The sequence below is a fragment of the Anolis sagrei genome, chromosome 4 (assembly GCF_037176765.1).
Source record: "Anolis sagrei isolate rAnoSag1 chromosome 4, rAnoSag1.mat, whole genome shotgun sequence".
Lineage (NCBI taxonomy): Eukaryota > Metazoa > Chordata > Lepidosauria > Squamata > Dactyloidae > Anolis > Anolis sagrei.
Window position 1 is genome coordinate 216373477 of NC_090024.1, and position 12855 is coordinate 216386331.

The window sequence follows — 12855 nt, forward strand, 5'->3', positions numbered from 1 at the left end:
TAAAACAACATACAATCTCCTCCATCACTCTAACCCCTACCTCTTCAGCTTTTATTTGCCAACTGGAACTCTTTTTTTGGTTTTTCCCATGATAAAATAAATGATATTTTCATGCTTAGAAGTGGAGCATCTCTGGATAATAGTAACAAGTGGGGCATGCCAATGAAATCACATGCCATCTGTGAGCTTCCCACTGGAGATGGCAAACTGAGAAAGAATGCTTGAGTTTTGCTGTGAACCAGCAGAGGCAATCCCACACAATAGTTGTAAACTGAATTGAAATTATTAGGTTTGCTTCAAGCTAGTGGCGTTTAGGAACCTGCTGCTAGAATGTGGTAGGGAGCTATGGAACCTGTAGTCCTCAGATAAATTTAAGAACCCCTTAAGTCCTTGTGAGAGTCTTGAATTCATACCCTACCATTCATTCCTAAGGAGCAAAATGAAGCATTCTATTTAAGTATGGCATGGCAATTAGACGTGGTCTCTCTTTCACATGAATATCATATTTTCTACCTGGTAACATGTTTATGCTGTTTTCTTTCTTTGCTATTTTCCCAATTGAGGGGTTAGCACTGTGACTGTCGTTTCCACAGGACTTTGTTTTGGGCATCCTTGGGTCTCAGGTTTGCAGCACGCATGTCTTTGTTGATGGTGTCTATCCATCTTTTCTTTGGCCAGCCACGTAGTCATCACCCTGCAATCTCCAAATGTAGCATTGTTTGTACTACTGTTCATGCCCATTTTCAAATGCATGAAAACATCCATATCTATGTATTGTTTCTAATGCACACTATTTTTGGCAAGCAATTTTCTTTAACATATTATTTTGTGCACATATTCCTACACTGTGCCCATTTTTTATTGGACATGTCCATTACAACATTCAGTGACAAGGTGGGAGTGAAAGATAATTGTATTCAAATTCATGTATTATCTCCGGAAGTGTGGAGATATGTGGAGAGGTGACAGCCACTTCTCCACAAAAGTCAACATTGACACTGAAATACAACACCGCCTGAGCTCTGCGAGTGCAGCTTTTTTCCGAATGAAGCAGAGAGTGTTTGAGGACCGAAACATTGAAGCTAATCTAATACACTGGATTGAGGAATGAATTCTACAGCACTATAGTACATAGTCCCACTTTCTTCCAATCACAAGGTTTTTTTCAATACATACAGTTACACCTTGTTCTACATAATGTTGGGCTCTTTGCTACCTCAATAGCATTTGTGTAGCTGGCTACATGTAGCTGGCTAACTTGGTAGCATTTATGTAGCTGGCTACATGTTCAGAACCTTTTATATACATTTTGCATAAAGCATTTAGAACATGGCATACTTATAAGTGCCTTGCATGGTAAACTTAATGGTATCTTGTTGCAGAGTACAGTAATCCTTCGCTACTTTGCAGTATCGCAGTATTCGTTACTTATTGCAGTATTTTTGCTGTTTCGCGGGTTTTTGCGGTACTCGGTAAAACAACAATCTTGTGCGCAGCTACTCCTCTCCACTTTTCCATTTCACATTAGCATCGGATTGTCACATGTGCATAGTAGGACTAAGGCCAAGCAACTTTATGATCACATGGCAGAGAAAATGGAGAACCAAGATGGTGGTAAACAAGAAGAGAACGATGACAACTATGATGAAGGGTTATGTTCAGGGAGGATTGTGTAGTGTATAAGTGTGTGGGGATGGTTTATAAAGACTTAAAATAGTGTATAACTTCTAAAATAATGTATAAATATTAAAATAAATATAGCATCCCTACTTTGCAGATTTTCACTGTGGGTGGTCCTGGAACATAACACCCGTGATAAGTGAGGGAACACTGTATTCCTCTCATCCTTATCTCATTCGTGATGTAAATGATGCCACCAACAGTGATTTGGAAGAGTAGCGCTGGCCATATTCAAAAGGTTCATCTATTATTGCCTCCACCTTCTGTAAAGCCCAATAGCTCCTTGGGAAAAGAGGAAGTGAGAACCTTAATTTAACATCATTAATGTTGATGAACAAACACATTTTTAAGAATTGGGCATTCAAAGCCATCTTCCCAGATAGAACAAACTGTTAGCCATTTTCTCTCATACTTAGTATTTTTTCTTTTTATCTTTTAATGATTTTGAGTTCTTCCCAGCACATTTATGGTTAAAAAATGTGAATTTTGCAAAGTTCATACCAAAAAGAAGGAACATTGTCGGATTTATAGGTTCTACTAAATCCTGCTAAGGCTGGTTTATTTCTTATGGCTGCCAAATAGAGACCAATTCACTTTGCCTGAAGTAATGATTCTTAGTTTATAGGTTGAGGATCCTTGATCAAGAATTCCAAAATCTGAGATTCTCTAGAACTGTCCATATGAATGTATAAAATAGTAAAACCTTTGCTTTCCAATGGTTCAATATACACACATTTTGTTTTGTGCACAAAATTATTTAAAATATTGTATGAAATTACTTTCAGGCTATGCGCAGAAGGTGTACATGAAGCATTACATGAATTGTGTGTTTACACTTAAGCCCCATCTCCACTTCTGGTCCCAAACATTTCAGATGAAGGATACTCAACCTGTACATGAAAAATTATTTAGGTGCTCGGTTCCCTATACAAGTGGAGCATTTCTTTACACTCTAGAATAACAGCTGCCACATCCAACAATTCAATGTTGCTTTCACATGGGGGTTGTAATATATCAGTAGAAAGAGTGAGAAGCAAAGAAAGCTCCAGTTAAAGAAAAGAATAAGGAAGGAATCTTTCAGTATATATGAGAACACTTCTATTGAATTCAGTGTGTGTTGAGCTGAGTCTGCTCCTGCATGGGGATGGCAACTGGTAGCTTCCATGTCAGTGGAGTGGTGAATCATCTTAGCCTACTTTTAGTCCATGCTTTAAGGAAGTACCCAAATGATGAAAACTATCACTGTAATAGGTTCGGAACCCTGGATAGCTCCTTAAAACATCACACAAAAACCTAGAATGGATTTATTGGTCCACTGATATGGAAGCCACCAACAGCCACTACTCCAGGGCACTCTTTAGCAACCAGGGCCCATTCACACTAAATAAATATAGCACCATGATTTCACTTTAGCTAATACATTTCTTTCCTGTGGAATCCTGGGATTTACTGTTTAGGGAGGGATATTTAGCCAGCATGGTGTAGTGGTTTGAACAATGGACCGTACTCTGGAGAGCAGGATTTAGATCGCTACTCAGCCATGAAAACCCATTTGGTGACCTTGGGTAACTCACATGCTCTTAGCACCAGAAAACCCTGTGATAAGTTTTCCTTAGGATCACCATAAGTTGGAAACAACTTGCAGGTTGACAATAACAACAGCATTTAGAATTGCTCTAATGCCTCACCTAAACCCTCAATTCATAGAATCAGATAATCTCAGATTTAGGGTGATAGGGAGCCTTTTCCCCTGCTTTTAAAAGTATATTTAGCATATTTCACCTTACTTATGAAGCAATGAGCATTGTGTTAGTTTTAGAAAAGTAACAGCTAATACTAACATGTGATATATGAATTTTTTTAATAAAATACCACAAAGCATCTTGGCTTTTTTGTATTTTTGTCCCCCTTCTATCTAATGAGATCACAGGAATCCTCTGTGTTCTCTGGGCAGCATCCTAGAACACTGCCAGGATGTTATTCTGTATGAAACCCTGCCAGAAGTAGCCTTGCATCATATGATGGGCTCCATCGGGCTCCATCAATGAAGAATCCTGAAAGTGCCCTAGGTCACTTCCTGAAAAAAATATGATGAGATCAAAATTCATTTCTGATTTATAACAACCCTAAGGTGAACCTATCACCGTGTTTTCTTGGCAAGATTGGTTACATTACCTTTACCTTTCTCTGAGGCTGAGGCTGTCACTTGCCCAGGGTCACCCAGTGGTTTTCAATGGACAAGCAGGGATTTGATCCCTCATCTCCAGAATCATGGTCCAATGTTGAAACCACCACACTATATTGGCTCTCCAGTACAACTTATTACAGAGGTTGGGGAAGTTCTTTTTTATGACATGCTAGCTGTGGGATACTGGAAGTTATTGCCCCACCACCATCGCCACCAAAAAGAAAACTTGCAATATCTGACCTATGTTTTGTTAGCTGCCCTGTGAATCATCCCAATATGGGGAAGGGTATACATAAATCTAAATACACCCCAAATAAATATGAGTACTTAAGTTGTTCAAGAGTGACCCTAAGAACAATCCCACTTTGAAACATATTGTTTTCCATTTTTGTTGTTGTTTTTTAAGAACTGGAAATCATTTTCCTTCTTCTTTCCTACAAGAGCAGGAAGCAACAGAGGAATGTTGCTAAGGTTAGCATGGGGTTAGAAGTGTATACACTCTCTTCCTCCAATCTCTAGGGTTGCAGTAAGCCATGTAAGAAGCTGTTGGATCCAGAATTATCCTTCTCACTTCATTCATATGAATAGCAGACTACACACAATGATTGGAAATGCCAGGTGGTTGAAATTTTGCAGCAGAGTGCAATGAGAAATATTGTTCTGTGCTGTGCTGTGTTGTCTTATTCAGTATAGCCATACAATACCTGTCAGCACTTGCACAAATGATCTATTATCTTTGTACCAGTCAATGCCATGAAAAATTCCAGTCCCAATTTTGTACACTTTACAAAAAAAAAGAGAGAAAAGTATCAGTTGAAATCAGAGTTTCTTCCAAGGTGATAATATTGCTTTGGATGGTCCCCAGATCAGACCTTTATTTCCATATTTGGATATATTTGGCAGGAACTGGATCATTTTCTTCTTTCTTAGCTCTTAAATAGCAGATTTTTAATTATTCCCAAAGCAAAGAATCCATTAGACATGCCCGTCTCCATTTTCTTCCTGAACTGAACCATATATTGGAAATGTAACCCAAATATGACCCCATCTTTGGGAAGGCACTTTGCTACATAAGTACAGCTGCTAAATGTCCACAGAGATTACAGTAATGGCAAATGTACAGCTTAAGCTGTAGTGAAAAATGTCACTCATAGAAAATAAATGAGAGAAGGATTATAGCAGCTTTTAACATTTAGTGACCTTCCCCCACCCCTAAAAAAAACCTCAAACAAAATCCTAGTATCTTCAGTTGGAGTCTGCATGATATAAGTTATTTGCACTTCAGGTTTGCTATAGCTAGTGCTGGTTGCCTTCCAGCTTGCTTTCTAAGAGACTTACGTCTTCAGCTAATTCTGTAACTTTGGCCTGGCAATCCAACAAATTGTCCTTGAGCACAGTCAATTCCTGAGAGTGGGCAATTAAGGTTTCGTTTATATGGTCCATGTAGCCCCACATACTTCCTGCATTATTCTCCAGCTCACTTTTGATGTGGTCTAGGCTTCCAGTTACAGTACCTAGTCTGCCACACATGTCCTCCACTTGGGCCACACGGTCATCAAACTGAAGTACTTCCTTCTGTAGATTGTGAGCCACACTCCTGCAGTTGCTCAAGTCATTGGTGATTCTGGACTTGAGTCTTTCAAGGTCTCCTTTTAGGTTGAGGACTCGTCTGTTACTGAACAGAAGTTGGGACCCTTGGTCATTGATCTTCTCCTGAATTGAGTGCACCTCATCTTCTATCTTCCGCTCACGTTCATCCACAGATGAGTTGACATGTAGCACTGTGTCAGAATATTGGGAAACAGAATCCTTTAGCCCAGTTATAGATTTACTCATAGTGTTCAGGTTGATTTTCAGAAGGGTGATCTCACCTTGCAAGGATCCTGTTGCTTCCACCTCAATCCGTCTCTGAATCTCCAGGATGGTTGCATTGAGTTTCTGCAGCAGGTCAGAATTACTGTCCATTTTGAGCTGTAAATTCTGGTTCTTACTTTGACAGTCTTCAATCTCTGTACGAAAGATCTCTACATCTTTGGAAGTGGATGCACATCCTAGCAAGCATGTACTTTCCAAAGTCATCAATTGGCTCTGTATTACCTCAATTTTCTCATCTGTTTCTTTTTTAATGGTAGCAAGTTCACCCTCCAAGAGAGGTAGTACAGCTCCATCTATTCCAGTTGTGGAACTGATATTATTCATATCTCCAACCATGTTAATGAATCTCTCCTCCAAGACTCTAATTTTGTCTTCAAATAAAATTTTTGTGCCATCCAGCTCTGACCCCAGGAGACCTCTCATACTGTCTTCCATAGTGGAACAACAACTTCCTGTTTCCCTTTCAGTGATATTCAGCCTAGTTTCAAGGTCCTCAAAACGTCCTTCAAAGAGGTTCCCCAAGGTTACAGTGGACAGATCATTGTCCATCCGGGAGTATAGATTCTTCTGAGACTCAGAGATGCTGTGCAGGCCTTTCTCCAAGATATCCATCCGTTTAGTGAGGTAGTTCAAATTGCTACAGCAGCTTTCCACAACTGTCAGACCTTGGATCTGAGTTTCCAGCTGAGAGATCTCTTTTTTAATCTCTAGTTCTTTGCCATCCAATGTCTGCTGAAGACGAAGGTTGGCAGCTTTCTCTTCCTCACACTGCAGCTGGACTTCCTTGATCCGGAAATCACATGTGCTCTGGATGTTCACTAGTTTCTTCTCAAAGCCATCCAGGAGCTCCACTCGCAGGTTGTTAAGCCTGCTGTCCACATAGTCTTCTAGCATGTCAATGGAAGTAAGGGGTGAAGGTCGGGCTGATTCCAAGAGGTGTTTGATTTGTCCATCATGGTCTAGGACTATGCCATGCACCTCTTCCAGAAGGTCAGTCTTGGTCTTCAGCACATCACTCACTTCAGTCACTTTGCTTAAGATCTCACCCACAGGTGGATAAGGAGAAAGGTCAGCTTTGTCTGCTGCATCCACAATCCCATCAGGAATTACTCCAAATCCCATAGTTGAATCAGGTACAGTAGGGCTGTTCATCAGGGATCCAATCATCTTACTGGTGTCCTCCTGGATGGCAAGCCGCAAATGGTCTCCCAGGCCACTAACCATGCTATGCAGACTGTCATAGGACTGGGAGAGACGCCTGACATCCTCTTCTAACCGGTCCAGTCTGTCGCCAAACAAACTAGGCATTTTGCGTCCTATGAGCAGGGAGAAATAACCGCAAATCATTACCAATATGACCATTTCCCTATTGCAGGTCATGTTCAGACAAAAGCTTCTTAAATATTTCAGTTCATCATGAGTGAAGAAAGTTATCTATAAAATGATTTTGCAGTCATATAAACATCCTGCATCCAAAATGATCTATAATTGCAGAAAAAGGAAAGCGAAGTACACCTGAAATTATAGGGTATATATTACATAAGAATCTAAAAACACACCCAAAAGGACATGAAATACTACTAAATAGATGATATGAGCTGTAATTATGGCCCCATCTACACTGCCAGACAATATAGTGTAGCACTCGCATTAGCCTAGGGTGTTCAAAGGACATCATTGAAAAGACTGTAAAATTTTTGAACCAAACTTAACCATTATCATAAATAAAAGCTTTACTACTCACCATAGTGGTTCTTCTTTGGTCCCGGAAAGGGCTCTGCATGGATTTTTGGATGAGGAGGAGGAACTCGGGCAGCTGGGAACATTTTATGAGTGGGAGGCAATTTAGGACTGGGATGCTGTGGCAGAAGCCCTGGCTGGTCAGTGGGACTGTCATGGCATCCTTCTCCCATGAGGCCTGGACAGCACCTCCATGCTATTTCAGTCACTGTCTTGTAGCCAGTCTTGTATGTGGGTCTGAAGAATGTACGATACCTAGTTGCAAAGGAGGTACAACAAGATTAGAAACTGAATGTGTGGGTCCAAATGCCTCTAACATCAAGATTCCTGTGTGGTCACAATATTGTTGGGAAAGTAATTTTTGAACTACATATCCCAGAATCTCCATACCAAGCATGGTCATATCTGAAGAACTGTCAACACGCATATAAACTCTCTGCAACCAAAAGAATTTCATGCTTATAGGAACTGGTAGTGTTGGTGCCCTCTTTATGGAATGGTCTAACTCAGCCTATATAAATGTCTATCTACTTGACTATCTACTTTTAAATGGGCCTTAAGAATTTGATTGTTTCAGGCTATTTTAATTGAATGTAGGTTTTATATATGTAGGTGTTCAGTCAATCATTTAATTTATCTAGTTTATTTAAAAGTTATTTTAATATTTTTTTTCTGGGATTTGCAGTCCAACAACATGTGAAAGAATGTATAATTCTTACCTTTGACCTATATCTTTTTGTGGAAAGGGATCATATGTCTCTCAAGCCTAAACCAACATTTTCAATTAATATTTAAGACACTGTCTTCAGCACTAGAGGGCAGCAGCTGTCCACACAGAGAGCATGCCTTGTCTGAACTACCACACATATGCCTGGGCAAATGGTAAGGGCAATATTTTATGAACTTTTAAAAAGTACAACAGTATTACTTCAGCATCCATGCTACATGTAACAAAGACTTCGATTGAAACAAACAGTGTTTGCATCTGTAATGAAATGGGCAATATTCCACAAACACTAGTTGTCTCATAAAGTTGTCATTCTGTAAGGTATCATAAGTCTTTTTTTTTTTTTGCAGGACACTAATACACCTACCCTTTGGAAATCCAGTACATGGCTTATGGACCAAGTGGAAGTCTCACCTCCAAATAAGCAGTGATTTTTTTTATGATGAGCATGTTCATATCTATCCCTGCAATCACAAATTATGAGCCAAGTACATTCCTTTTTAAAGGAATTCTGGGAACTGTAGGCCAAGAAGGGACCTTCCCAAGTTCTGTGATCCCAGGCTTTGAGACAGTCATCATCACTTGAATCCCACAGACAAGGGCTTTGGAGACCTCATTGTATACCTGAAATGCGAGTTCACACATATTGCTGCCAGACCTTAAATAGTAAGCTATAAAGTGTGGTGTAACAAACACCCCAGTAACCTGAGCATATTTGTACTGAAACCCATGTTTAGTGAAATTCCTGGTAAATGCATATGTTTAAGATGGCTTCATTTTGATTCATGATATGTGTATTATAGAGTTCACAGTTTTGGACTAGGAGATCCCATTCCAAATCCAATGAGTCATAAAATTAACTGGTCACCTTGTACCAGCCACCCTTGTTTAGCCTTTTCCACATTAGAAGAGCTTGTCAAACAAAAGACAGGATTCAAATGTTGAAAATAATGATAAACAAATCTACAGAAAAATAAATAAGTTCTAAAAGATACACATATCTTTATTCATGTATGCCTCTCAGATAAACATTGCAAAAATTCAGTTCTGTAGATCCGTTATATAACAGGTTGTGGTTTGGTATATGCACATATGAGCTGAGCAGTGTGTATAAGATCATGAAATAAGGCAATTATGTGGTTGGTGAACAAGATTCCAAAAGCTAGATTTTCAGAGCCAGCTTATACTATGATTCTTTGTTATTACACCAACATATTTCATACTATTAAGTATTCCCTGTGTACATTTTTAACATCTCAACAAGGCTAACAGTAATCCTCTAGAAAATGTGGATTAGGCTGGACATAGTCCTGGTTGGATTCACAGCATTTCCTTCTTTTTTGGTAATTAAGTGTAGCTGCTTCATGTCAGAATTAACTACTTGTATTCTTTGCTGCATCCCAAAGGCACCGTGGCTTGGCTTGACCCTCTATGGCTCAGTGCTGTTTTCCCAATAAGAACTATCCTCTAAAGTAGCTTTTCTAAAATGGGCAACTCCTATTATTCCCAACCGGCACAGTCATGTCTAAATGGCACTTGCTGCCCCAAGGCACGATTTTGGAAAACTCACATTTGGGGGAGATTAAAACTTCTGGGACATCTTGTTAATCACATGTGTTGTACATGCATGTATACCAGGCTCTTCATATCTGCTGCAGTTTGGTTCCAGGATTCCCTGTGTACACCAAAATCCATGGATGCTCGTGTTCAATCCCATACATACATACAATGATGCTATAGCAAAATAGTGTGCCTTATATAAAATGGCAAAATCAATGTTTGCTTTTCGGATATTTAAAAAATACTTTCAAACTGTGGATGGTTGAATCTATGGATAAAAATCTGTGGAGATGGAGGGCTAACTGAATGTCACATTTTGGACAGAACACAAGGGTGGGAAGTCCTGCTCTCTATGCCTTTGCTCTCATTGAAAATATCTCACCCAGGAGTTGGCAAGTCCAGGGCAGAGAAGGCTCTATGGGATCCGAAGACTGGTGTGGAAGGGAGGAAGCAATTCAGATGATGATGATACAATTGGTCTGTGCTCTTAGGTGGAGTAAAAGAAAGGTGCAAAGCATCTCTGAGTGCATCCTCATTTCTTCCCAAGCTGAGGCTGGCTCCTTTTTTCTTTGCCTGAATTATCTCATCACCCTGCCCATGAAGTCCTAGTGGTTAGCAGTAGCTGCTGCCATGTCCAACTGTTTGGGCAAAATGAAGGCAGAGAACTTCATGGGAAGACCATTTTGCTACACCTGCTTGGTACAGGATCTATCTCAGTCCTTGAATTTTCCCAGTAACAGCTTGTGCTACTTGGTCAATTTTTGGATTTGTAGTCTCTAAAATAATTTCCAAGCTCTTCTTTCATCCATCAGACTTTGTCTAAGGTGTCTCCCCTATTGCATAAGTTCAGTCCCTGTATCTCTGCTGAGCAACCACTTTCAGCTTTGTCCTGGATGTGTTTTCCTGTTATTTTTCCAGTGAGCCACTGGACGTTGGAGCAGGCTTTTGTTCTGGCAGGCTCCATTTTGGACCATTGCCTCAGAGCTGTGTGCTGTACCAAAACCTGCCATGAGATTCTACTCGTCTAAACTTTGCTTGAATTGGTATGAGTAGGAAGGAAGGCTGCAGGTCTTTATAGATAATTCCTCCCTGAAGAAGCCACCAAACTGCTGAGCAGTTGTAAAACAAAAATAACTGTGCTGCACAAAACCTGTTTGAGAAAAAGCCAAGTCCGGAGAAAGCTTGCCCAGCACAGACATCTACAACAACACTGGCATAGGAACCCTCCTCACCTCAACTCTCTGCAGACATTTGGGCCTCTGCCTGCCTCTCTCTTTCTCTTGGCTGAAACTCAGGGTTGTAAAAAGAGCAGGAATTCATTTATTTATTTTCTTTCGGGTTAAAGTGGGGAAGTCATTGGCATCAGGGCACTTCTGCTGTGCCATGTTTCCCTGAAGTGTTGCTGCTTCCAGTCGAAAATGACAGACTACTTCTTTTTTGGAGGAGGGGAGTGCTTTCAAAGTGCAAAAAACTCACTCCACATGTCAGCAACAGGAAGTATTTATTGCAGCTGGATAAACAGTTACTAGTGGCCCCAGTGGCTGGAAAAATTACATCTATTTCTCAGTTTTCCAAGCCATGTAGAAAAGTTCATCTGGCAAGATTGGCTTTGTTTGGAAAGCATTGTGCTTTTCTTTTTTGTTTGACCCCTGCACTTGTTATGAAAAGATGGGGAGGCAAGGCCTGTTATTTCTTTCGTCAGTAATTGGATAGTTAATTGAGATTATAGGAGACAAGCTACTGTCCTGAACTGGAGAGAATTGGCTATTAGCATGTTCACAAGCAGCCAGCCAAAGAGCTTGCATTAGTTTTCTAAAGGCATATCTCCATGCATAAGGTGGGCTATCTGAACACATTTCTCTATGTGAAAATGTCCTTTCTTTGAAGAACTCCCCACTCCAAAGTCGATTGTAAATAAAGACCACCAGTTTCTCTCCAGGCACAATTCCAAGTGCTGATTATGACCTATAAAACTCTATAGATCTCAGGTCTAGTCAATCTAAAGGATCGTGCCATCCCATATGAACCTTCAATGATCTTCAAGACTATCTGTCTTACCTCCTTCAGAGTCATGTTTGTGGAAATGTAGGAAAGGGCTTCCTTTCTGGCAGCTCTCAGACTTTGGAACTCCCTCCCTAGCAATGTTAGGATGGCCTTTTCTTTGCTGTCTTACTGGCAGCAGGTGAAGATGTTTCTAGTCCAGGAAGTCTTTGGGAATTGATAGTTAACAAGAACAGAGTTTTTAGGATGCTATTTTTAGTCTTTATCCTAAAGGGCTTTAATTCTGAGGTTAGTTCAATGCTGTTTTAATCTCTCTTTTTGGATGCTTTAACATTTTTAACTGCCATTTTCTGTCTAATGTGACCACCTTGGATCTCACTTGGGAAAAGGTGGCATATAAATAATGCAGTGGGCAGAGGGATAAAAAACAAAAAGCAAAAAGAGGTAGAATAACTGGGGTTTGCACTTGCCCTTCAGCATTTGGCATCTAAACTAAGCAGACTGGGCAGTCCCAGAGGTCACTTGGCCACAGACCTTAAAATGAGGCAATTCGAAGAGGTCAGAAATGAGATCAAGCATTGGCCTGGATTGCATATTATGTGCTTCAAGTCGTCATTCCTATTAAGCTGTTATTTTCATAGGCCGCAGGCAGAATGACTGTTGTATTTTTCAGCTGCAGATTTCTAGATCTTTTAAAAATGAAATTACCATGCTTGTTCAGAAGTAAATCCCATTCATTTCAGTACAGTATCTTTATAGTTTTGCACTTAGCCAAATAATGCACTTCCTCAGATGCCATTAGATCGTACGCATATTTACTCAGATGTCAGTCCCATCAAAATAAAAAAACCCACTGGTGCTTTCCTTATATTGAAAGCTGTGCTCTTGTGAATGAAATCTTTAGAAGTTAGTAGAAGTTGGTAACCAAACATGCTTAAGATCAGGCTGCCCAACTGTTTGCTTAAATGATATACATTCTCAACATAGGGGATGGCATTAGAAACATTCTTTTAGCTCCAATGAATTCATGAGCCTGTTTGGTGGGAATTTAGGAAAAGGCATTTTCCAAGACTGTTCTCAGATT

At 40.1% G+C, this 12855-nt stretch overlaps 1 protein-coding gene across 1 annotated transcript in view; it reads right to left on the reverse strand.

Annotated features, from left to right (window-relative positions):
- Positions 1 to 2092: 2092 nt before the first annotated feature.
- The window catches only part of EMILIN3 (elastin microfibril interfacer 3), a 28531-nt gene continuing 17768 nt past the window's right edge, over positions 2093 to 12855 (reverse strand). Inside the window, exons 3-4 of the mRNA XM_060772223.2 lie at positions 7488 to 7738; positions 2093 to 7059 (exon numbers count right to left, since the gene is read on the reverse strand). Of these exons, the coding sequence (XP_060628206.2) occupies positions 5165 to 7059; positions 7488 to 7738 (2146 nt within the window). The 3' untranslated portion in view covers positions 2093 to 5164. The remainder of the gene's footprint in view (positions 7060 to 7487; positions 7739 to 12855) is intronic.